The following is a 27764-nucleotide window of genomic DNA, read 5'->3' on the forward strand; positions in this document are numbered from 1 at the left end:
GTGGGCTCCCCTGCAGGGGCTAACGCGACCGCGTCTGGTGAGCGGGATGGTCACGGGCGTCACGTGATCCGCAGGTTTCTCTTGACCGTTACGCTGTCTTTTTTGCCATTGTTGTGTTTGGGTGGGGGGTGGGGGAGGGGTGTGTGTGTGTGGGGGGGGGGGAGGGGGGGATTAGCTCTATTCCCCTGTCATTGTTAAAAGCAATTACTGTAATGATGAATGCTTTGGCACGGCGAGACGCCTACTTTAACATGTTAAATGGGTGCGCTTCCTTCAGCTTTCTCCTCCTAATTTTTGGTCCAGACCTGGGTGTTGGTACGGCCAGTAAGAGGGCCCTGTCCCTCCCGCGGCTCCGAGCCGCTCCACCCTGTTTAATCAGGCCGGCGTGGGGCCCCTTTCAGCGCCCGCATTCCTCCGATGTCCTCAGGCGTGTGTGTACTCAGCTGCAGGAGCAGACCCCGTCCGTCAGGGCGAGCGAGGAGAGCTCTTTTCTTACCTCCTTTCTGCTTTTGCGGTCTTTGTCAATCGTAGCGTTACGGAACAGCAGAGGCCCAGTGCCTGTACCCACCCCCACCTCCCCCACCCCCCAGAGGTGACACTTTTATGGGATTGGACAATAAAAAGCTCCAAAGCAGCTCCTCCTCTTGGGTGTTTTCAAAGCCGCGATCATTGATAGAGTGACAGGGCCAGTGTACGATATGCCCGTTGTAGTGCGTCCACCTTTTAGGTTACTTTCTGCTCCCTGACACCTCTTGCTTGACCTCAGTTCTACAGAGCTCTTAGTGTCGTTGTTTGAAAAGTGATTTGAGAAAATTGTCAATTGTGGTGGTGGCTTCTGAACTCAACCACGTGAGTTGTTCAAAGGGTCGGTGTTAACACCCAGCTTCCAGCTGGCAGGGTTAGGTATACCAAGCCAACTCGGGTATATTTTGAAATCTATTCAGCGTATTAATTTGTATTTGATTACGCATAAGGCCAGTTGATAATCTTACATTTGCACAAATGTCTTCCCTCAACAAAGGAATATGTCATTTATCGTGTATATTAAACCAAACTCTGGTACGGTCTCTGTAATCTGGGGTTGAAATGTTGGTATGAATAACCTGAGTGTGCTTTTTATTTAAATTATTTTAGGAACACTGCTGCCGTAATGGGGTTGCCTGTCTTTGGGATTCCCTCTGGAAGTACCATGGAACGAGACCAGGCTGTCACCTGCCCTTGTAAAAAGTCAAGTGGGGTAAGGCCAGGTTGGTTCGGAGACCTGGGAGAGCCAGTTTTTAACTGAAAGTGGTGTTGGCATGGCGCTGCCCCCCCCCCCCCACACACACACACACCGCACCACACAACACAGATATTTATTTATGTATGGTGGCGAATTAGGTCATTAAATCTCTTTGAGGTTCATGAAAGTTCATACAATCGCAAATACAAATCCAGATTATTTCTAGATCAAGATCATAAATGGGCTAGGCTGTGTGGTTAACTTGGCATGCTGTAAATGGAAATTGAAACCAATGGGCCTGTATGTGAACCTTTACACATCCTGTGTGAGTGGCCAGGAGTGGGTGTGCAGAAATGGTACTGAGTGATAGTAACTCGCTTGAAGAGTTGGTGTGAGAGCTCTTCTGTCACGCTGCAGTCATTTATGTTTTATTTTGGCTTGGGTGCCTCCCTCCCAGGTTGTACTTTGACTTTCCAGTCTTTCCTTTGCAGGAACCCTCCTTCCACGTCTGGGCTCTCTGCTCATTTTCAGTGGAAATTGAGTGCATTTTCAATTGCACTCAATTCCCAAAGGTTAATTTGCGCCTTTTAACTTTCTCGTACTAAAAACACATCTTGACCAGCACCGAGGGGGACAAGCGAAAGGCAGACGCTTGCGTGGGTAATGTAAATGCGCTCTCTCTTAAATCGGTGCCCTGGCTTGTGACTCCACCCCCGCGTGAGCTGATGGGCTTTGTGTGTCGCTCAGGGTCGCCGTGCCTAAACGAGAGCGCGTCCGTGTCCTGCAGCAGATCGACCGCACCTGGTTCAAAGGAACAACAGCGGTCGCGTCGTGGTGAGTACAGGCTGACGCTGTTGCCATGTCTTCACAGCTGGTGAGTTTTTAAATTTAAAACGGTCTGTTAGTAATTTATGCTTTTAAGGGGATCAGGGGTTCACGTAAAATCTGTACTTTGTAATGTTTTTGGACTTACTGGTATTTACCCTGTCTTGATGTAAATTTGCAGAATATATATATTTTTAAATAAATAAATAAAAGTTTATCTCACCACAAAAGTATTTGCATTGTGTTATTGTCGTGTGAATGACTGAGTGTAAAGGAACTTTGTTTATGGCACTTGATCGTGGGACCCATCGGGTATTATGAACATTAGGAAGCCAGTCTTTTCAACAGTCCGCCCCTCCCCTCCTTGGCTCAGAGATCAGGTCGTTTCATTGCCCCACGCCCTGTTGATTTACACCTGAAGCACCACGCCCACACTTACCCGGGCTGACAGGTCAAAGGCGGCTGCACACTGGGTGAGGAATGAGCTGAAACTGTTTCCAGATCCGACGCTTACATTATAGGCTTTTTTTTTTCCTCACTGTGACCCAAAGTTGTATAACACAAACGACCCGAAGCCGAAGAGTCATAAACAGTCCCCTTTAATAACGACATGGGAACCAGTCGGCCAGCAGCCACCGTCAAACATATTACTGATACGTGTGCAGTTACGAGGCTATGGGGAAAGTACATTTCTGTGTTTTTTTATGTTCGCTCTATTTGTTATAATCTCAAAAGAGGGTCATTTCTGCTTCATTCTCTACGTGGGGGGCAATTCAGATGGAAAGAAGAAAAAAAAACAGATTTAGAAAATACTTTAACTTAATATAATGGTATTTACTTAAATATGGACATAAGATTCAGAAATGATGTCGAAATGTGCCAAAATCTGAATATTCACACAGCAAGAAGTACACGTTAAAGGGATAAATACAGATGTAGTGTTTCTTTGTGCAACTGCAACCAATAATGGAAACTCATCTGGTACTAAATATAGGAAAGAATAAAAAATAAATGGAAAGGATAAAGATCAAAGATTCTACCTTCTATCAAATGCATTTCTTTTACTATCTTGGATGTTTAGGACACAAACTGACGCGATTGAAACAATTCGTATTTGCAGGGACTTTGGTTACCACTAGAGGGCAGAGTTAAATAAGGAATTCACAATTTATAGTACCGGCACATATGCGGTTATTAAAGCGAAGTAGCATTCGCTTTAAAATTGCTATCCATTTTCCCAGTTTTGAGCTCCTACGGGATACGCAGTGACAAATATAGTCTAACATTCTAATGGCAGTACAAAGATTTCAGCCTGTCAGGCTTTACTTTCTTATTTAAATGCATGATATGCTCCAATAATGTGTCTTACAGTGTCCTGTATTGTAATACTCTGAATGCATTGTATTTATTACAAAAGGAAAGCATTTCTTTGGCTTATATTCCAGTAAAGTATCACAATTCAAATATAAAAAAAGGAAAATTTGATTAGAAAAGAGGGAGTTATTAGGCAAAAACAAAGTTTTTTTTTTTTAAGCTCTTTGGCTTGAATCAAAATAAAACCCAAGTGAACCAGAGTGCCAAGAAACATCCCAAATAAAACAACTGAATGTCTCCTTGCTTTGATTATAGGAAGTAGACAAGCACACATTAACCCTTTGCAGAGTAGGTTTTTGGTATGTTATTTAAAAATTCAAAAAGTCGGTGTTCTTGAAGTCCTTTGCTTACAGTTTCCAGCAGTGGCTGCTGCGTTCTAATCGCAGATTTGTGGTCTCACACTTTAACGAGGTATAATGTCTGAGGCACAAGGTCTCAGCCGTGGCCTCCTGCCGGCCCTTACCTGGCTGCTCCAGTCGAGCTGCTTGACTGTTATGCACACCCTCTTTGTGCTGCTAATTTTGAGATGAGGGGAACGAGGGAAGACAGAAGAATCCTCCCGTGCCAGTTTTTTTTTCCTGAATGACGGCGTCACACAACTTACTTCCTGCACACCAGAAGAGTTATTTTTGGCGTCTGATCTTCATCCAGCTACTGGCTCTACGTCATTCTTTAAAAACAAACAAACAAACAAAAAAAGAAAACTGGTAGCGAAGACGAACGACGCCCTTGGACCACACCCCTAGCAGTGTTTGAGTGACATGGCCTGTCACAACAAAGCGCCCAGTGGGATTAACGCAGATTTCCGCAGTGCTCCGTCAGGGTCGGTGTAATTCCAGGTCGTACAATTCAAGATTCGTGCACCTCTTCTTTGCCCCTTGGCCCGGGAATCCATTTGAATAATCTCTCGGGCAGATGTCACTGGGACATGGCGTGCTTATTCGTTTAAGAGTGAAACAGACTTAATTTATTACTTCTGTGGATGATCACGTATTTCGGGTCACAGAGCCCGTACCCTTTTAGTCAGGACAGGAGAGCCCTTAGCAAAGCCTCTCCCAGAGGATGCGGTCTTTGTCTGCCCTCCTGTCCCATCTCCTGTCGCCAACTCGTGCTACAAAATGTCGCCCTTCAGGGACTCTTTCCCTTCCGGGCCCCACTGCGCTCTTCGCCGGGCCTGCCAGCGCCGGGCCAGGGGCTCCAGGAACAGCGAGACGGACGACAGCAGGTAGCACACGCCCGCCAGGTAGAAGGAGCCGTCGTAGGTCTGGGTGTGGTCATACAGGCAGCCTGCAACATGCAGCAACACACGTCAATGCCAACAGTGTTGTTTAAGATTTAATTCCACTTCAACTACAGGCTTAAATCACCGTGGGTCACGTGACAGAGACAAAATGGTCACCCTGTTTATAATAAACAAGAAAGTTGCTGAAATTAATTATTCTTGCAGCTACTTTCGCATTTATTATGACATTTTTTCTCCCAGTTTATAAAATAGGCTATCTCTGCAGCTTTCCCTCACGCGTTCTGAGCACAGGTAAGAATGCCACTTCTTTTCCCTCCAACTGAATTCCACAGATATTGCTGCATTGGAGGTGCCTGTTTGGCTGTAGGAGATGCACTTGTATTGTGAGACACGGCGTACCCAGCTAAGCAATACCATCCCTGTCTGTGCTATGCTGTGTCCAACTGTGCTAATCAAGCTTTAGACCTAATTAAACTTAGAATTTTCCAAGTTGGAACCGTGTAATGTTCAATCCTGCCACAAGGGTGAGCCTTGAAGACACCGTGGCAACTCGAGATCTGGTGTGTGTGCGCGGTGGTGGGAGGTAATCGGGCCCACCAGCAATTTCCAGGAAGCACTCTTGACCCTCCAGTGGGTTCTAGGGGGGATTGGTGGTTGTTAATTACCCAGCAGGCCCCAAGGCTGGGGGGCCAGACGGAGGGGGCAGTGCAGTTAAAATGGTTCAGTCTCGGGTTTCTGTGTCACGGAGTTCAGACCAAACCTTGAGCATTTCGGTGAAGTATTTTGGTGTGCTCCAAAACAAAAATTCAAGAAAATGGTATGAACATATATATATTTTTAAGTGCTCTGTAACCTCTGTTGATTTAAACCACTTACTTCCACTTCTTTCAAATATGGAATGTTCAGGTGTTTCAGTAAGTACCGAAATGGAATTCGTTACCTTCGGATGAGCAGCTACTGCCTTAATAAAGAGTGAGGGCAGGTTTGACACCAACATAAAAGACTGGGTAGTTGAAAAATGCCACTGAAGAATGCACCCATCCCCCCAGCTAAGACTATATTTCACGGTGCAGTCGTTATTCGGGGCGTTAGCCGCAGAAGAATGTTAAAAGACTACCTTCGGGAAATGCGTAGCGCGTACTGAAATGCCCTCCAGTTTCAACTGTTGCGTATTCACCATCTCTGAGTTTCTGAACTTAATTCAGTAAAGTTAAGGGATTTCACACTGAGCAGTTACTCACACAGTGTGTCTGCAAGGAACATTAGCTGCTGAAGTACTGCTACCGGAAACTGAATACTGCTCTTATGAAAGTTGCATCAAGGAATTTAGAGAAGTTGTGGTAAAAAATAATATCTCATTGATATTCAAATACTACAGGACCTGTGCCCTAAAAAAAATCCTTTTGACATTTAATTATTTTATGTAAAGATCCAGAAACTTTTAAATTGAACCATAAAGAAATCTTCTCAAGACAGACCGAAAAACAGACTGCTGGTTGGGAGTAAGAAGAGTTTCATCTCTCTGTAAACGTAGGAAAATGAACTCATTGACCGTTGTTATTCTACAGCAGTTATTCTCCCTGCCCTCTAGGCATTATAGACCCCTCCAGGAATCCGCCTCCCCCACAAACCCCCCATTCATCCAGTGCTGCGCAGCCTTCTCTGCATTGAAAGGAGGGTCCCCACCCTCCCCCATCAAAGGAGAACCATTCTCTCCCCCCACACTCGCACGCATGCACGTTTCCAAAACAGAGTGTGGGGAAAGGCCGTGGCGAAATGGATTACCCTGCAGGGGGGGTGTCAAACTCCAGTCCCGGGCGTTGGGGGGGGGGGCTGCAGTGTCTGCAGGTATTTCTGTTTTCCTTTCAACCAGCAGGCAAATGAAGGCCTTGAGAACTCTTTAGCCCACCAGTGACTTGACCGCTCGTGCTGAAACGCACCACAAAAGCAGCAGACACTGCAGGCTCCTGCCAGGACTAGAGTCTGACACCCCTGCCAATACAGCGACTTCAAAAAGGGTAACTGCAGCTCGGCGTACTGCTCCTGAAATGCGGCCTAAGGCGCAGGGGGCCAGCCGGAGACGGGGTTCACTGACCCGCCAGGGGAGGTCCCGTGAGGCAGCCCAGACCCACAAAAAACATGGAGAAGCCCATCGAGGTGTTCAGCCTCTCCACCCCAACCAGGTCCACCTGAACGAGCAGAGAGAAAGAACACAGAGCTCATTACCTTCAACGTTTGTTTATCTGACAGGTGCTCTTTTCCAGAGATCCTTACAGCACAACGTATGTGATACGGTTTTACGAACAACAGTTAGAGATGCTAAAATTGATCATAGATGTCAGATCAAAACAAGGCACCAGATTTGGGAGGAGGTGGCCATTTTCTTTCTGTACTTGAACTGTTTCTGTCTTAGTTCTGTATTCTGTCTGAGCAATTGCAGACTTGTTTCAGTAGCTGTTATGATGTTTAGCTGTACTTACATTGTCTTGCCTTTGGTAAGTTTCAGCAATTTGATTTTAGGCTGATTCCAGTTCTATACATTATTCAGTTCTGTGCTTCTAATTCCTTTAAATTTTACATATAAGGAGTGAATTTTGTTTTTTTCGAAAGTCTTGACTGTCTCCAGTAAACGGGTGGAGGGAGATCATACTTCAGAGTTTGGTCAAATCTTTAATCAAATTTTAAATCAAAATTTAAATTGCCTGAAAGTGGTGCATATGATGTATCTGTTATTGTATTATTGGTGTTAGTGTGTCTGTTACAAGAAAGAGGCTCATTAAGGAAAGGGAAGTACGCTGAAATGAAATTAAATGAAAATTAAATGCAGTCACTCCCTCACCGGGAAACACCATAGCCACAGTCGGAACTATAATTATTTACTGCAAAAATTCAGTTTCTTCTTCTTTAGGTCTTATGAGACTAATAGTGATGGTGACCATCTAATGCTGGGCTGCCCAGTCCTGTTCCTGGAGATCTACTGTCCCGTAGGTTTTCATTTCAATTCAATTCTAATTTGTCAGAGCCGATTCCACTAATTGGCACCCCAGTGAGGTCTCAAGCTGGTGAAGGAGACGTGTTTTGTTTGGGCTGGAGTTAAAAAATCGAATTGATCCCTTCACATTGCACATCTTTATGAAACAAAAATGAAGGATTGGAATGGAACAATCTGAAATCTGAACGTTACTGACAGGGATACACTTCACAGGGATCAGGGCACAGGGCTTGTTAACTGCCATCGTTACTCTGTCCCTTTACAGAAAGTTTGGTTTTGCCTCCCCTCCGCTCTGCTTCTCAGTGCAGATGGCTGCACAGCTTAGCTTAGCTTAGCTTAACTTAGCTTAGCCAGCACATAGTTCATAAGTGGGGTGGCAGTGTAGTATGGTGGGTAAGGAACTGGTCTTGTAACCTAAAGGTCACAGGTTCGATTCCTGGGTAGGACACTGCCGTTGTACCCTTGAGCAAGGTACTTAACCGGAATTGCTTCTGTATATGTATAAATGGATACAATGTAAAATGCTATGTAAAAGTTGTGTAAGTCGCTCTGGATAAGAGCGTCTGCTAAATGCCTGTAATGTCATGTAATGTAAAGTTGTAAATGTAACATATTAAGGATATGTGTTCATGATATCCTACTACCATATTTTATCCCCATATATAATTTTTGTCACTGACCAGGACGGGGAGCAACAGAGTCATGTAGCCTCCGCAGAAGATGGCGAAGAAGACGGCGTAGACCATGAGCTGGAGGTAGGTGGTGGCCAGAGGCGACAGCAGGTTCACCACTCCGCACAGGATCAGGTAGGCCTTGTGGTAGTGGAACTTGTGCTGCCGGGTCCTGTCCGTCACCAGACCCGATACCAGCTGGGCCACTGCCTCCGTTATCCCTGCCGGAAGGAGAGAGGAGGGAGCGGGGGAATCGGGCCCAAACGGGTCATTGATCTGTGCCTGCCTCGGCCAATCCGAGTGACTGATATCATGATGATGATATCAAGGATGAGGATGGGGAACGGCAACGTCCTCGGGTGTTTTTTACACCGCAGTTACTCGCGGAACTGGGCGTTCACGCGATAGCATTCCTGTTCTGTCTGCTTCCATTGGTAAATATGTTTGGAATTACAAAAGAAATTTTTTTCTTAAACCACATGGTGTGCAATTGACACAAGGCAGACCTGATATGCCCTAGTTTGGCTGAGGTGACATGAATGTCGTTAGCTAACATGTTTTCAACAGACTGAGCAAGGCTGTAATCACAGACACTTTTTAATTATCAGTCATGTCAATCCCTAGAGTTCTCTGAACAAACTTATGTTCCAATAGCTGGCTTTTATTTGGGCACTTTATGCATGAAATATTCTGGGTGAATCAATTCTGATTTACACAGTAATATTTTCATATCGTGACCGCACTACTAATGTGTAGATGAGGTTGTGTGATGTAATTGAACTGCTGACTAAAAAGTTGTAGTTTATTGACATCTGGAATACGTTCTGGGAGCGACTGACCTTCATGACAACACAATGGTCACCATCCAAATCAGAGAGACATGGTAATGCTCACTAAAAATATTGAGCAAACTTGTTCTGCAACGATTCCCATCTGTCCCCTTACGGAATTTTACTTGGACTGAAACACTAGACACTAATAACCATACAGAAGTTGACACTGTGAAAACAAGTGGTTCCCGTCATTAAAATTACCACGGTGATCAAATCCAAACTGCGCTATCGCAACACCAGCTATCCAGAAGCCTGCCATTAAGCGGTGTTGCTCCTAATCTCATCTGTAACCAAGCTAAGCCTCTTCGGAGATTTAGGGGAGATTTGATTGAAGCTTTTAAATTAATGAAGGCGATTTACCAACGTGAACTACAACAGATTTTACAAGTTGAGTTCTGTTAGTTAGAACAAGGGGACATAAATGGAAATTAGAAAAAAGTTAATTCTGCACAGGTATTAGGAAGCATTTTGTCATGCCGAGAGTAGTCACTGTGTGGAATAACCTGCCAGGTCAGGTACAGTAATAGAGGCAGACATTCTGGTGATTTTCAAGACCAGGCTTGATGTGGTGTTTGATACTTTCTAGTCTTGTCTAGACAATCAGAGCACTAGGTGCAATTTAGGTGAGTGATCTGGTCTCATTGTTACATTATGTTATGTTATGACATGTTATGTTATGTTACATTATGCTATGTTATGTTATGTTTTAGTGCTCTTCATATTCTCATGCAAACTGAAATGTGTCGAGACACAAATGGTCAAGTGCCCTCGATTGAAGGCAGGCCACCCCGGTACAGCCAAGTGAACTGAACAGAGAACTGGACAGGGTGGTGACTTTGCTGTTATCCACAAAGGCATATTTAATATACAATTAGATAATATCCTGGTGCATATTTCTTGGAGTGCAGAATGGCAATGAGGGTGTTTGTGTTTCATCGCAGTAGGTTTTTTGGGTTTTCCAGACGTCTCCGTTTCAGTATCACATTTTTTTTTGAAAGGGATACTAGTTACAAATTCCCAACTGTTAGTTGCCCAACTTGTATCATGCACCCCTTCTGCTGAAGTTATTGAGAACTTGAGGTTATGTGCTACACAGGCTTCTTTAATCAACTGCTCTGATTGGAGGAATGACAGGGAGAAAGATTTACTTCACTTGGACAAAAACAAGATAGATATTCTACTAAAGCATACAAAAATGTAAATTTTCCAAACCTACATATTATGACCAAAGGTATCTGGACGCCCCTTGATCTGGGAATGTTTTTCATGGATTGGGCTAGACCCCTTAGTTTCAGTGAATGCAAATCTTAATGCTACAGCATACTGTTACATCCTTGATGATTCTGTGCTTCCCCAATAGTTCTGGGAAGGCCCTTTCCTGTTTCAGCATAACAACGCCCCCAGGCACACAGCGAGGTCCATACAGAAATTGTGACCTCAAAACCCTGACCTCAACCCCATCCAACACCTTTGAGATCAATTAGAAAGCCAACAGGGAGCCAGGCCTAATCGCGCAATCAGTGCCCAACCTCACTAATGCTATTCTGGCTGAATGGAAGCAAATCCCTGCAGCAATGCTCCATCATTGAGTATAAAGCCTTCCCAGAAAAGTGGAGGTTGTCATAGCAGCAAACGGTGGACCAACTCTATATTAATGCCCATAATTTTGGATGAGATGTTGGATGTCAGGTGTCCACATACTTCTGGCCATATAGTGTATAAGGTTCAGCGAAGAAAAGACTTGCACACTTGCTTTATGCTCCAAAAAAACAAATAATAGCATTTATTTTACCCTTTGAATGATTCACAGGATAAAATAAAAACATTTATTTGTTTTTTTGGTGCATAAAGTGAGTGTGAGAGTCTTTTCTTCTCTGAACTTAATGTTCCTTTGACCCAGCACCTTGCACAAGTTTTTTGGTGAGCATTTGTTGTCTCTGATACCGAAATTCTTCAAGCCTGCCCACTGAAAAAGAAAGATTGCTGACTTAATACATACTACCTCAACAGTTTCAGGCATAATATTAGCCTGTTCAAAACTGTGAAGAATTTAGAGCCCCTTTGTTGCCACGGTAGCCAGTTCACTTTTGAAGCTGTTGCCTAGCAACTCCCTGGGTGTCAGCTGTAGTTGGCCTTATAGTCCTGTTTGAGAAACTTGTTTTGGGGGCTGGGGGGGTTAGGGGGTTTGCTGTCATTCTCATATGTTGACTGAGTTTCAGACAGTGAATTTGAAGTACCTGTGATTGTTAATCATGCATTCAACTGTAAAACCATAAAAGTTTTAAATATTAGAACATTTGGTCAAAATTTAAGTAACAGTTTCTTCCTGCAATAATTTATCTGTTTGCAAGTTTTTATAATCAGTATTTTATCTGTTCTTTTATCTGCTTATATGGTCTAATTATGTCCTTATCCCCTTATTCCCTAGTATCAGGATTTGTTTAACCCAAAACAATTGCATTATTTTAATCTGCACATGCAGCATTGTCATTACACAGCAAGAGGCAGTCTTCCCCAAAGGGTCAAAGTAGACTCTTTCATCAGAGTGATAAGTGATGAGCAATGTCTGTTTAGTCCAAAATTATTTCACAACTGGGATTGTATGATGCAACTTTTGATATTTTGATATTTTTTATAAGTGCTATTTTGGGAGACTTGTGAAATTGGTACTGGGGGATTGTTTTGATTTGGTTATAATTCCTTCCTCTTAGTGAAGAAAACTGCCTCATGTCGTACTCACATGCGGTATCCATGTCATATTTGTTATGATTTTGTTGGGCAAGTGTGGGCCTGAAGGGCTGAGCTCACTGTTTGACAAGCACTATTTTCAACAGACTATTATCTGTCATGCTAAGTGGTGAACCTGTCTGGCTTGGAAACATTTTTTCTTAATTTGGTTTTCATCAGGGTTATACATGTAGATGGATAATCAGACAGTGGTGACCTTTATGCAGATCAAATAAAATATTTTCAATTTCAGCCACAATATTATTATCATTGTCATTATTTTCATCAATATTTAATTTTGTAGCTAGCTGTCAGTGAAATGTTTGGGTCCATGTTTCGCTCTCGCTCTGTGCATAATAAATTTAATTTGATTACTGAATATCAAATGATTATGCGTTGTGTTTTGTCACATTTTATCCATATTTTTGGAAATTTTACTATGAGTTCAGCGTAACACAGTTGCATATGATCTTGAGTTGGGAATGACTGATGACAGGTCCCGTTGTTATTCTGACCTACTCTGAAACAACCTATAATGGCAGCTACAATATATACTTGAGAGAATCAAGTGACCACGTAAGATAAATATAAGATGGTATTTTAATATTTAAGATCATATTCACTTTGTGCGCATAAAATTCTATGTGTTTGGCTTGTGGTCTGAGTAGGACACAGATGCTTGTTTTCCTACAATATGTCCACATCAAGAGAGAACCCAATAGCCCAGGCCGGTGGGCTAAAGCTAATTTTTATGTAAAAGCATTTATCTCATTTACAGAAGTCAGAAGATTGAGCAGCTTATGATAGCCAAAGCAAATAAAAATGCACATGAAGGATTCTTTTCATCACTCCTGGAAGATAATGCCTGAAGTTGACAGCCCAGATGGTCACATTAGGATTTTAGCTACCTTGGTGCAGTAAATATGCCGATTGTCAATGACACTGAGGATGCCCTTCCGTCCTTGTTCCAAACATACACAAATATTCAATTTAATGACAGAAGGATGAAGCAGGGATTAGGAACCTTCAGCTGTAGCCTGTAAGTTTGACAACCTGATTTGCTATAGTTTATGTTCAGCTGTTTAAATGGAAACAATGTAAGATATGTTTTTTGATTTCACTTTTGCTGACTGAGTGGCTAAAGTTAATATCACTTCTTGTCAGTCCTTCATTGTGGGGCGAAGAGATATCAATGAAGACTCACCAGCCACTGAGATGATGAAGGCCGCATCCATGGGATCAATCCCCAGGGTCCTGGCTCGCGCTGACAGATGGAAATAAGGAATGAAGTAGGCCAGCTGACTGAACACCACCGACCACGTGTAGATGCAGAAGAAAGGGTTTTTTAACAGGGAGAAATCCAGAAGTTTTGGTTTTTTTCTCGGGGGTTGCTTGAGGACACCGCTGCTTTCCAGCGCATTCCCTAAGACGGGGGAATTTACGTTCTGCATCGACGAGTTCACCTCCGAGGTGTCATGTCCCGCCACGGCCTCGCCGTGTGCGATGGCTTGACCGTTGACGCCGTTTCTGACCGTAGTCGTTGTGAGGTCTGAGGTCAGTGGGGCATTTGTTTCCATGGCTGCTGACTCAGGGGCTGGGGTTTGCCAGTGGTGTCCCAAAGCCGGGTCGGTTTTTGTAATGCCACTAGGTAAAGGGCGGTGTTCGTTCAAGCATGCGTTGGCAGGACCGTTCTCCAGACCGGACCCCTTGCTCGGCTGCTCTTTTCGGCCTGCAGGTACGGGCGATGAGGACGAGGATGAGGCTGGTCTAAGGTTGATAGGCCTCAGAAGCATCCCGGAAGCAACCAGGTTCAACATGAGGCCTCCAAAGATGAGGAAAGCCCCTGTGTAGGAAGAAGTACACGGGACCAAGTAAGAAAAAACAGCCGAGAAACTGCCGTTTACACACCTTCTCCACTGCTGTGGACCGTTGAGTTAAACCACAGGCTTCACCACGATAGGATACGATTTCGATTCTTGAGGCAACAGTTGGATATTTGACAATGTCACAAATTTAGCTACGATATGGTCCAAAACAACCAGTATATATGTTCCAGGACATGATCCTGTTTCAACATACATCTGCAACCAAAATGAGGTTGAGAGTGCAAAGAAAATGATTTATGTCAGGTTTAACAGACGGAAAAATGGCACTAGGGCGAGTGTTGATGAGGTCGAGTCTGAAACGAAACTGTGATGTTGGCGGTGTTGCCAGGGAGCAAATTGCCTTAAAGTTATGGACATTTAAATATTTAAAAGTGTTTTGCTGTGATTCATAACAGTATGCATTGATTTTTGCAAGTTGTATCAATTGCATTGGATCGTTGCCATCTAATGTATCATATAATGGTACTGGTGCATCATTATACCCCTAACACAGACCAGATCCATTTCCACAGTGCTGTTCACATCAGCTGTTAGAATTATGTGTATATTTATAATTACTCAATGACACAATGCCAACTGCATGAATAACACACAGGGGCAGATTGGCAGTGCTATTGGCACTGCGTCTGTGGGTACATATTTATCTTTGAATGCAGCCATCAGTAGCACATGCAAAAATGTATTCATAAGGTGTGCCCTAATCAGTAAACTGACTTTGAGTTTCACGACAATGTCAGAGATTTGTCATGTTTAAGTCAAAAGCTCATTTGTAGAAAGCCGTATAAGAACAGATCAATCGTTGATTACAGTGCATACCTTGCCAGCCGTATTTCTCTAGAAGGAGCTGAGTGAAAGGAGCAAGGGCAAAGGTCAGACCCATCCCAGAGCGGCCAATAGAATACGCCGTTGCGATCCTCTTTCTGAAATACGTCGCTGTCACGACAGACGTGGCTTGGTACAGGAGAGCAAAGCCAAGACCTGAAGTAAATACAATGAGACAAAATGTTCCAATTACCAATTACACTTCGTTGCAGTTAAGTGCTGAAACATATTGCCACCTTTAGTCATTTATCCTAATATGAGAAACTTGTTACTTTCTCTTCTCCAATTTTATATAATAAAATGTATTTTACAATTAAATATAAAGAGTTCACAGATGAGACTTACACATGTTACCAAAAAGACCATTGCTGATCAGCTTGTGGGAACTTTTGAGTTTTGAGTTACTGACTGAATGCAAACACTTCAAACACACTTTTTCAGATGCTGAACGGAAAGTCTGGAAAGTCTTTTTGAACAGTGGGCCTCCAGGACCAGCCTTAAAGCTCCACCTACCTACAACCAGTCCCAGGCTGACGTACAGGAAGACCACGCTGGTTGCTAGCATGCTAATCAGGAAGCCCGTGCTGACTAACACCGCTCCCGCTATTGAGGTAATCTTGCATCCCAGCTTTCCACACGCAACAGAGGCCAGGGGACCTGGAGAGAGAACAAAGCAAGCTGAAGAACCTGCTGGGCCCCTGACCCCTCAGAACAGCGACCAGACAGAATAGTTTTGAGTCCTTCGTTCATTGACCTGCGGTGATCTACAGTGGGACGGGGAGTGGCAGGAATTTCGAGGGACGCCTCGGCGTGGTCACTTTTACCTAAGGAGAGTCGCAAGCAGGACATTATGGAGCCGATCCAGCTGATGCTCTCCGAGGAACCCTCGAAATCGTCCTGCAGCACCACGAAAAAGATCCCGAAACTCTTCAGGGTGCCCATTACCAAGACGTTCACCTGAAAAAAACCCTGAGATTTAAAGCAGCGTCCACACGCTGTCCTGAAATCCTATGGGCCTTGGAAGTGCCTTTGCAGAGGCCTGGCGACCAGAGCAAAATGGACTGAGTTCCCATTTAATTAGTGGCTTCTGTCGTTGCTTCGTGACTTCATTCCTTTGAAGGATGTGATGACATCCACTGGGAATATTTTGAAAAATGTATATATATGTAAAATCTGTAAGTAAATTGTCTCTGGTTTTAATATCCAAAATTTCCAAAGAGGACTGTACAGAGCACTACTACTAAGAATATTAATTAGGCTCTTTGAGAGAAGGTTTGAATCTTAAGCAATCTGCCCAGGGGTGAGTACATGTGGTTTGAAGTACAGCAGATGTATACAGGGCTGTAGCAGTTGTCAAAGATCTATGCTGATACACCCTGATGTAGATCCTCCTGGTGTTAATGTTAGGGCAGATCAATTTAATTTCCTGTTTTTTGAGGCTTTCAGAAACTGCAAACATTTCACTTAAAATGTAGTTTTTTGTGATTAATATTACATTTTATCTAAAGATCTGAGATATATTCCTAAGACATGCATTTTGCAGGTTGACTATTTAATTCTATGGTTCCTACCCACACACAACTATTTTTTGCACGTGTACACATGAATGCCAAAATAATTGTGGCAAATAATGTCTACAAGAAGAGGTGATATTACCAAAACTCACCAGGAAATAATATGGCCACTAAAATTGACTTACCAGAAAGCAGTGCAAGATGATCATCCATCCCCAGCCCCCATCTGGGGGGTCTACATAGCGAGTCTCTCCCTTCGTCTTCTTGGTTATCTTTCCTTCTGGCTCTCCTTTGCTGAAACGATACAAAGAGATGACCTGTCAACAAGCTGCTCCTCAGCAGATGGGACAATGGTGAGCCCATTGTTGTACTAATGCCGAACTGGAGATTGTATGCATGCGGAAACATGTTTTTTGGACTATGTACTTAGGGCATTTTGATTTTGGCATTGAGGGCTGAATATGGTATTTTATGCCACACTGATACTGTTGCTGAAGCAATTCAGTTTCAGCACCCTGCTCAGACCACTGCTGCACCACGTATGGGCTTTCGAACCCACAACCCTTTTGACTTACATGTGCACAGTTCTCTGACCATTATGCTACGCTGCTGCCACATCTGAGAGTCTAAATTTGAGGAGACATATTTTGCCATGCCTTCACAGCAGAAGTTTTATGGTGTCTTCTTTCTCTGATTTTTAGACCAATTATTTTTAAAGTCACATGGGCGGCTCTATGTGCAGTTGATTTGTTCTTCCCTTAATTTCAATCAATCAATCAATCAAATTTAATTTATATAGCGCATTTTACAGCAATTGTCACAATATGCTTCACAGACAACCCTGGCCTAAACCCCCACAGGAACAAGCCTAAAGCAACAATGGCGAGGAAAAACTCCCTTGTGGCAGATGGGAAAAAACCTCGGAAGGAACCAGGCTCATGGGTGTTTTTTTTAGCTTCATCAGTCTAAGATGGAGGAAAGCAGCAATGCTCTGGGCCCTTGCTGGTGGCATGGAGCAGACTGGGTTCGCCACAAAAGGAGAACACCGTCCTGAAGACAGGGTAAGTACATTGTATTCTGAGCAGATTGATTAGTGAAGTTGACCTGCCCCTCCTCTGGTTTTGGGTTTTCTTACTGTATCTCCATTCCCTCAGTAAATTTGGTTACACCTTGCTCTGCTTTGTAGAGGTAGAAGTCCCTGCACTGTTGCTATTGTCTTAAATATGAAGGGATGTAGTCTTAACAGGTGGTAGTCCATGCATTTGCTTCACAAGTATTTAATTAATATTATCAGAAAGAAAAATAGGCTTCCTAATCTGAAGTAATCATGTAAAGAAAAAAAGGATGGGTCATTGCTTGACCCTTTATCTAAAAAGTACTTGTGTATGGCACAATCAAGTAAAATCCCAGTGCTAATCTACTCCATTACCTAGTCTGATTTATCGACTCTCCAATGTTCTTGCACAGTTCATAAAACAATATAGTCTATGGCAGGGATGCACAGTTTGATTACTAAACGTTGGGGTCACAGCTTGTGCACTACAGGAACCAATGGTAGGAACCAAATTTGCAGCGTCAGTAATAGTAGCAGTAGTAGATTTTACTGCCATATGCATTTAAATATACAGCCAGTGCGTTTCAATGCAATGAAAAACTTGTGCCGTGGCTAATCTTTAAAACAATGTGCTACATATATAAACCAAGTATAAAACCTACACAGACAATATAAGAAACAATATGTTGAGAACAGCATAAGAAATCAACATGCGCATCCTCAACCTACCCACAGTTTGTCGATGTACATCCATTTACATAACAGGAGCATTGTGTGAAACACTGTACATAAATATAAAAATAGCGGGAGTCTAGTGCCTTCTCACATTGTGTTGATGAGTCTTTGACGCATTTAACGATGTCAGCAACAGCTCCATTGATAGCAACCAGAGTGTGAATTGCATTACATTACAGCCATTTAGCAGACGCTCTTATCCAGAGGGACTTAAACAACTTTCTTCAAAGCATTTACATTGCATCCATTTATACAGCTGGATATATACTGCAGCAATGCAGGTTAAGTACCTTGCTCAAGGGTACAACAGCAGTGCTCTACCTGGGAATCAAACCTGTTACCTTTAGGTTAAAAGACCAGCTCTTTACCAATTATACTACAATGACTCTATCCTTCCTAAAATTAATAATGATCTCCTTCGTTTTTTATCTACACTGAGAGAGAGGTCATTTTCCTTGCACCACCGGGATGGCACCCCCGCTCTGATAGGGACCGTCACTAGAATCGTTAATCAGGCCTATCGCCGTGGAGTTGTCTGCAGTCTTATCAACACGGCTATTCTGATATTTAGCAACACAGTCATACGTAAACAAGCTGTAGAGTAGAGGGTTCCAGCAACATCTTTGGAGTGCACCTATATACTATGGATCAAAGTGGATGAATATGTTGCTCCCAGTCTCACCGTTTGGGGTCTACCGGTTTTAAAAAATTGTACAGCCAGGCACAGATCGAGTTACCTAGACCAAATCCTTTGAGTTACATCACATTCCATTTATTTGGCAGGTGCTTTTATCCAAAGCGACGTACAATAAGTGCATACCGAAGGTCATCGGAACAACTACAAAACACAGGTCCGATAAGGTACAATGCTTATTATGTAACAGTTATCCATAGCCATGAACATCAGGTCCAGTTCACACAGTGAGCACAGACTTGGTCACAGTTTAAAAGCCAGCTTTGCTGGCACAGTAGTGTTGGATGCACAACTATAGTCTATGAATAGTCTATAGTCTGTGGCAGGTGTTCCTCCTCTCAAGATGTTCCAGAATAATGTGCAAGATGAGCTAAACTGTATCTATAGATATATTTGGCCAGTAAGTGATGTGGAGGAAAATCCCTTCTTAGGTTCGGTGGGTGAGTCGGTGATGCAAGAATAAAGACTAGAAATTATGATTTCTTCTAATAACCTTTTTATTCTCTTCAATCAATAATCCTTTTCATGTACGTAGGCCTACGGGAGGTCTCCAGTACCATAAAGACACATAGAGAGCTTCCTTGCATTATGTTTTACAACCTTTTTATATAACCTTCAAACGCAGACTAAAGACTCATCTCTTCAGGCTGCACCTCTCCCCACCCCTCCCTAGCCTATAGTTTAGCTCAATGTACCTAGTTAGGCTAATACGATTACGTTAGTTTTTATTTGGCAGGATTGTTTTTGTCTGATTAGGCAAATGTGATTCCAGTGCTAGTTTGTACTTGGTAGGATTGTTGTTTGCTGAACAGGTTACTCTACAGGGTTGGAGTCCTGATCTATGTGGTCACTTCTGGCACTACGATCTTTACTTCACTCTAGTGTGTTTCTTTTGCACCTCTGCACCTTGAACTAATGCACTTGCTAGCGTCTGCTAAATGCCTGTAATGTAATGTAATGTAATAACCAGATCTCCTCCTACCCTGATGTATCTTCCCTTTAAAATAACCAATCCCAGCCTTATGTTTCATCAGTTAGTTTACCAATAACTATTATATAATCTTCCATTTTAATCAATAACAAATATTTCACTGCACACACTTACAGAGGAATGTATATGCATGACTTGAATAACAAGTATTTGTCCTCATGGTTAACAATTGTTCCATCTTCCTGTTCCAAAGTACATGCACTTTACATGCATTCACTACATGCTGTAATCCAACTGAAATATTGACTCATATACACACCACCATGTTCTAACAAACTATGTTTATATCATTACCGTTACCATTACTTTGATTTTCATTCATTCATTTTAATAGAATATAATCTATACATTTACTAGATATAGCAAATCAGTTCTTTCTAGGTCAGTATCCTTTCTCTTCTCTTGCAACTCAAAGGTCTTCTGCACAAGACTGTTTCCCAACAGAAGTTACTTACAAAATTCCACTAAGTAAATGTTTACAATTTTCCCTCCTGCAACTGGGGTTCAAAGATTCTCTAGGTAGTATGCATCAGTGTACAAGGAGACCACTGTCTTTCCTTAATTACAAATTCTTAGACATAACACAGAATACCTATTGTTCTTCAGAGATCATCCCATAATCACATACATTTAAATATATTCTTGATCAGTACAATCTTTAATAAGAAGAAATGTAAAAACATTAAAAGAATGAAGAAAAACCATACTTCCACAGTGAACTGAAATGGGTTAGGATTGGCAGGTATATTATTCCTTATATAAGTTTTAACCAGTTTTACACTGCATGTGGACTGCATTTATATAGCGCTTTTATCCAAAGCACTTTACAATTGATGCCTCTCATTCGCCAGAGCAGTTAGTGGTTAGGGGTTAGGTGTCTTGCTCAAGGACACTTCGACACGCCCAGGGCGGGGTTTGAACCGGCAACCCTCCGACTGCCAGACAATCAGTCTTACCTCCTGAGCTATGTCGCCCCTTACATGTCGCATGTAATTGTCTTAGAATTAAAGCTCCTGGTCTGTAGTCATTTGGAGATGTTACCGATGTTTTTTTTTTTTTTGCTACAGGCAAGGGTGCCACCAGTCCCTCAGTTTAGAAGCAATGGCCGTCTCCTACAGCTGCAGCCTCGCTGTGCTCCTAATCCATGGTGTTCGATAACCAGTGAGGCGAATGGTGTGGGTGAGGATGCAAGTGTCCACACAACAATGCACAGTATATGGTCTATGACCGACTCAGTGTTGTCATCAAGACTTTAACTGGTCTTGAAGGCTGACTTTCAGGCCTACGTTGTAATGTACTAAACAAGGTTTGTATGTATGTCTGCTTTCAGAGTATCCTGGAAACAAAACCGATCTCCTCAGATAGATAGAATCAAAGAGAACATCTATACATTTCCTGCACATACGATGCGATGGGTTTGCAGTTTTTTCTTGTAATAAGAGTAGTGTGTGTGCATGTGTGCGCGTGCGTGTGTGTGTGTGTGTGTGTGTTTAATTCGGGTAAGGCACAGGATGTAAGCGTATGTCATTGCTAAATGCAGAGATAGCCACTGGCGTCTCGGACCAGATAATGGAGGACGCGTGCATCATGTCGGCTGTATCAGAGATCTTCCCGCTTTTACCTTCTTTCGTGAAGCGTTTGTTGTTGTGGTGAGCTCCTACATTGTCCTGACTTTGACTCCACAGAAAGAAGATTGAGTTCCAAGCAGATATCACAATTAAAATAATAATGATAACAACACGCAAAATGATATTACCACAATAGTATTGCCCACAGTGAGAGCAAGTAGCTGCATCAAGCTTTTGTAAACATGAGCAAACAGCCATAAAAAAACTCTTATTTATATTTAAAGCAGACATCCTGCCAAGGTTGCTATAAATATACCAGTTTATGTTGCTGAGAATGCATTTACAAATTAAATCATAATTTTACATAAACATAAACATACTCCAGTTTAAAACTGCATCAGTGACCTCACCAAATTCATGGTGGAAAATCCAGGGCAAGCCTGTTGCCGTTCATGTAATAGCACTGCAGCACTGTTGCTGAATGAGGGACTAGCCTGTCTGAAGTATCTTGGCTTGAAACAGACCATTCTTTACAATGGAGAGCAGCTACTCTTTAGGGACCTGTCTGTAGTCATGTGACCACGGTCTGTAACCATGGTCTAGAAATGACAACAACTGGTAATTCAACCTTCTTACAGAGCCACCGTAAAATGTGGGTTGAGTTGTAGAGTTTCAGAACTCACCTTAATTAAAGCATAGTGTTTCAGTTGACAGTGGACTGCACTTTAAATAATTGTAAGCTCCATGTGGATGGAGCAACATTATATATATATATATATCGCTGAGCATCCAAAATCAACAGGAAATGGTACACTGATCCACCTACAGCCTGGGTTTACAACAGGGGGGTCCTTACAGGTACTGTAGGGGGCCCCTGGCCAGACTTGATATGCGGTGACTATATATAGCTTTGGGAAAATATTTCAAAATATAAAACCTTTTTAAAAATGTAATCCCTTTTAAATTATGATGGGGGGCCGCCTGGATGCCTTTGAGCCTGAGTGGTGGTCCCTGAATCAGAAAAGGTTGAACACCCCTGTCCTACTGTATTATGCCTGAAATAATAGTATATATAAACATTTAAAGAAGAATAACGATAACTCAATCATTTAAACCAAAGTAGAAAAGACTCTATGACCTACCTGTTGCACAGTTCAAGTGGCATGGTGAATCCTCAAGGACAGACTGTTGTGGAATGCAATACAGCCAGGAGTTCTATCCTCTCGTTCTCATCCTCAAGATACGTATATCTGGAAAAGGTCTGGGTGGAAACCCACTGGTTATCCTGGCACCTGCACAGATTATAGAAAGTGGTTGAGTCCCATAAAACATGGGACAAAGGTAGAAAAAAACCTCGGGCCAGATACAGTGCAGTTGTCCTGTGAGCATCATAGAATTTCCCTAGTATGAACAACAATTTTTATAGAGCTCAAGTTATTCAATCATAACTTTGTAGTCAAGGTATTTCTGATTATAATGACATGTTGAGAGAAAGCTGGAAAAAAGAAAAGAAAAAGAAGATAAAAGGAAAAGGACCATTTTGAAATATTTTGTAAAAATTGAGAAGGACTGCATAATTTTGAAAGGTTTTCAATTTAAAAAATGTACTGATGTACCTAGGAATATGGCTTTGGGAGTCCTCACCTCTAATGAGCAAAAGTCAAAAAATTGTATGTAACAGAAAAAGTCCAGAAAAGCACCAATGTGTTCCCAGTTTTATTCCATCTGACCCCATAAAGGTACAGCATGCAAGTTTGGAGAAATGAGCAAGAGAGAGCTAAACTCTCTTTCCACCCCCTCCCCTCAGCTCTCCCTCCAAAGCCCCTCCCCCAAAACACAGGCACGCGCACAGCCTGACATCTGAGTACTGGACAGAGAGGGGACATATGTGACCCGTTCTATCATAATCAGCCAGAAGTCACTATGGACAAAATGTCAAAAATGTACATTTTTCACTGTTTTAGGGTTTCATCTTATTTTAGTAGAACATTATCTTGGCATTGATAATCTGTATGTCTTAATGCCAAATTATAAGTTAAAAAAATATAGTTTTGAAGCTCTTCAACGTGAGATGACAAGGCAGCGCTGGAGTTTTGCGTCGTTTTGAGCTATCCAGTTTGTCATCACATCAGCTGCTTTTGCAGCTACAAGGTGATATTTGTAGACAAATAATTGTTAAATCCAGCCAGTCTCCGCCTTCAGGCAAAATATTTTCCATGTAAAAAAAAACAAAAACAAAATCACACCGCACTGGCTTCCACTTGATACTGAAACTGCTTCTGAAAAAACATAAATGTAAACTATCAGGCCTTAGCAATCGTTATCTATATAGATATTAAGATTTTCAAGAAATGATTTCAGCTAAATGTCACTGATTGCATTCAACTTAAAATCAAAAGGAACAGGATCTTTGTGTGGCATTCTCTGGTCACACTGATCTGTGGGTGTCCTTGTGTTCCCTCCAGAAGCTAATAAAGAGAAAATTCCCCAGGACATGTATACATTTAGGAGACTTTCAGGTGACCCTAACTGCCCAGGGATGTTTCCTTAGCTGTTTGTGTAAGGGAGAGCAGGGAAAGGAGACCGAGAAAAAAATGATAACATTCCTCTGCTCACACGGGGCAAGTTTGCCTAATCACATCTAGACAGTAGATATCCAACAGGCTGATTTCAGAGCCTGGGCCAGTTAGAGAGACTGGGTTTCTTTCTTAGAGTTTTTAATTTATTGACATCTGTCAAAATGAGAAGGAAAATTACCAAATAACCAAATATGAACAATAGTGTTCTAAGACAAATTTACACACCACACCTTTAATTACTTAATCGTGTCAAGTAGGTAAAAGAAGGCTTATTGCAATGAACAATGGCTTGTGTTTTTTTACTCAGGGCTGTGTTGTGCCTCTAGGATGAGGAGTTTGGCTGTGAGTCAAGACACTGACTCACAGCCAAGCAGTTAACAGTGATTATACTTTACATCGTGAACACCCCCGAGCCATGCTCATATTCGTGATATAACATGAGTTTTCATTACATATCACTACATCAGATCAGCTGTAGTAGAGGTTAAAGTTTTCATAAGGGCAGAGTTGTGACATTCCAAAAGTATATTCAAATGGCACTGTCAGGCATGCTGGTAAAACCACTGTTCATTTACATTTTCAAATTTGACTACTAATGTTCTGCACAGGATAGCCTGAAGACCCAAACCTGTTTCTGGAGATCTACAGTCCTGTTGGTTTTTCATTTCAACCCTAATTTTCCACACCCGATTCTACAAATTAGCATCTCAGTGAGATCTATAGCTGTTGAATGAGGTGCGGTTTGCTACGGCTGGAATTAAAACCCACAGGATGGTAGATATTCAGGATATTCAGGATGGCCGTCCTGCCCAACTCCTTTGCCGTCAGGTCTGGGCCATCACCGGCCCCTCCTCATTATGCCCTTTTTCAGAGACACTGGTTATCAGATGCCAACTGTAACAGTACTGCCACCCAACCACTGGAACAACCTGTCACGCAAGTCCAGGGCAGGGGAGGATCCAGAAGCAACTATTTCAGGTAAACCTCTCACTGCCTCCCATTACATTACAGATCACATTGTACATTACTCTCAGGTATCTGCGTTTTTCCGAAGGTTTATGTTTTGTGCCCATTTGCACTTTGTGACTCTTTTGGGACAGTCATTGATTTGTGTAACGTCGTTAAGTAAGGTCGACCGTCCGAGAGTGTTCTTCAACTGACAACTGGCGGAACACCTTTCACCCTCAATCCACTTTCCTTTCCCTCTCTCCCCCCCCCAAACTCTGCTATTGATTTGTATAGTAAACTTGCACAGCAGGACATTTAGGGCATTATTGATTCATGAAGATATTTAGCATATGCAAACTTTTTTTTAAGCACACGCAAAACTAATAACACAGCCAAAAATAGGTGGGGAAAGAAAAGAAAAAAAAAAAAAAAAAAAACCATGGCCCAACCATTGGTCATGTTATTGGTTTTGAATGTGCTAGCTAAAAAGTTCCGCTCATGCTAAAGGTCCTTCGTAAATCAGGCGCAAAAACTCTTAAATCACATGTCCCTCTGGTCAGGAATAGACTTTCACGCATAGAGTGGCAGGCCCTGAAATCATTTCAGAAGGAAACTGCCATTTTCGTGATAAGGGTGGGGCCATAGCCATTCAGCACTACACTGCATACTGCACACTGCAAACTACGCAACATGCACAATATATAAGAAATATTCCCTGTCAGCCCCACAAAAGATACAATCTTGAATACACAAGTACCAAAGTTTGAGGACAGTCTTGCAAGGGGCTATTTCAACCCAATAAAGAGACAGATAAATAAATACAGAAATGAATAGATGCAGAAATACCCATTTATGTCAGACTTGAGCTATTAATTGATTTGTCCATGTACAGTGGCCCCAAAAAGTATTTGGACACTGAAGCCATGCTTAGAAATTTATGAATTTTATTGAATTACATAACAAAATGTCAAACCAAATAACATTTGTTAAAGATAGATGCCTTAAGTACTTTTTGTCCTAATTTGGACCAGTATATCTATTGTTTTATAATTTAAAACCTAACAAACATCTTTTTGTGAAATGTTTTGCTTGAAAGGTGTGCTTAAGGTATCTGTCTTTAACATAAATGCCACTTGGTTTAAAATTTTGTTATTTAATTCAATGAAATCCATACATTTTTAAGCGTGGCTTAAGTGTCCAAATACTTTTTGGGGCCACTGTACGTCCATTTATTTTTTATATTTTTCTTGCACTTATATGCATTTGTTTGTTTTGTTTATTCATTCATCAATTGAGTCATTTATTTATTTTATTGAGTGCCATGTGAAGGTGAGTGAAGTAAAATTACGGATTAGTTACTGTTGACGGCGATAAAAAGAATTTCTACATCCAGGTCTGGTAAATCTGTTATGCCCGGTGGCTATTGTGCCAAGTCGCTATTTTTTAGTGATCTGAATGTCTTTGTTTTATCATCTGATACGCTTACTGTTCGTTTCCTTGCACTTCGAACCCTGAAGCTCTCTGCCATTCTCGGTAGATAGACGTGGCCATGCTCGCTATGTGTGTTCGCTTACTTGTGGGTGGTATGTTTTGGGCGGAATTGAGGGCGGGGAGGGGGGGGAGGGTGAAGTGATTGGGGGGTGGTTTGGCTGGGCTCTGGCTGGGCTCCCCCGACCACGCCCATACAATCCTGAGATTCAGGATTTTATGTCTGACTTGAAATTTGTGTTATTACAGTTATTTACATTACTTTGAATAGATATTTGGTGTATGTGTAACGGATGCATCCCTCCGTGATAATTTACTGTTATTTCAACTATTTTCAGCTGCTTTACAATCACTTTAGGGCGAATTTGCTTCGATTGGAAAGAATAAATAGTAGCAACGAATAAATAGTAGCAACTAAAGTGAAAATAAGACTACGGATTATGCACATGGAATTTAAACTTCTAACATAATAATAATAATAATAATAATAATAATAATAATAATAATAATAATAATAATAATAGTTCCAATAGTTATAAAGGCGGACTTACAGTGGTTAGTTAAAAAATAATAAAATATTGTGCATAAAAGTGCAACCTCTTAGTTACAAACATAAAATTACAAAATATTAAAATGATACGATGTTACCTTACCTCCGTCCAAGAATTGGACCAAGTTAACTTTCCAGGGTGGAGTAAGAAACATTTAGGCAGCCGTAGTGCATATCCGTGTGATGGAGAAAGGTCTTTAAAGATTTGTAATTGAAAAGCTGGTCTTGTAAATGCCGATTCTCGGACAGGTTACCTCCAGCCGCGCGTCGCTTGACTGTGCTTACTGTTCACAGTGAACAAACGGAATTAACAGATGACATAAATCCATATGCACGCCTAATATTTTACGCGCATTTTGTGAACTGTCAAACGAATATTCTCTTGAGAAAAATTCGCTTTTGCGTTCAAGCATCTAGCTCGTTGCTGCCTGTGTTTTTATTTCATGACTGACATTTGACACGTTGATATAGCCGTAAGCTACAACAGGTATATCGGCGGTTTAAATTAACCCTGTGATACCCAGACATTGATGCAATTGATGGTGAGGAATATGTTGGAAAATTTAGGAGCGTGTCAACAGTACTATTGTTTCGTACTATTCTGTCTGTTTGTTTGATTTTATATCTCACTATATAAGCTTGTATGTATTGTATGTATTTTATGTTCGGACCCCAGGAAGATTAGCTGCACACTGTGTATTGCTAATGGGGATCCTAAAGAAAGAATAAACAAATAAACAGACCTTCTGATCATAAACATTTTAAAACTGTATTATTAAATTATTTTTTTATTTACTTACTTTCCTACAGCACTCAAATACAGCATGCTACTAGCTTGGTACACACAATAATAGGCTGGAATACTTTGATAAATTAAATAACCATAAAAGATTGTTTGTCCTAGATATTTATGATGGCTCACAAAGGATCAAGTGGCCTGCAGAATGACCATCTCTTATGACGAATAACAGAACAGTGGAATTGGTGTGATTGTGGAGTGTCTATGTACGCTAATGCAGCCTAGCCAGGGGTCTGGTTTGACACAGCT

At 41.9% G+C, this 27764-nt stretch overlaps 1 protein-coding gene across 1 annotated transcript; it reads right to left on the reverse strand.

The window, feature by feature from the left end:
• Positions 1-4414: 4414 nt before the first annotated feature.
• LOC118211150 (monocarboxylate transporter 5-like) lies at positions 4415-26980 on the reverse strand. The gene is made up of 10 exons (XM_035388063.1): positions 26820-26980; positions 22294-22443; positions 16295-16403; positions 15420-15552; positions 15109-15252; positions 14590-14751; positions 13092-13730; positions 8337-8548; positions 6760-6853; positions 4415-4708 (listed from the first exon to the last, which is right to left on the reverse strand). The coding sequence occupies exons 2-10, from the start codon at positions 22314-22316 to the stop codon at positions 4533-4535; spliced, it is 1692 nt and encodes a 563-aa protein (XP_035243954.1). The 5' UTR covers positions 22317-22443; positions 26820-26980; the 3' UTR covers positions 4415-4532.
• Positions 26981-27764: the final 784 nt, after the last annotated feature.

The sequence above is a fragment of the Anguilla anguilla genome, chromosome 13, assembly GCF_013347855.1.
Source record: "Anguilla anguilla isolate fAngAng1 chromosome 13, fAngAng1.pri, whole genome shotgun sequence".
Lineage (NCBI taxonomy): Eukaryota > Metazoa > Chordata > Actinopteri > Anguilliformes > Anguillidae > Anguilla > Anguilla anguilla.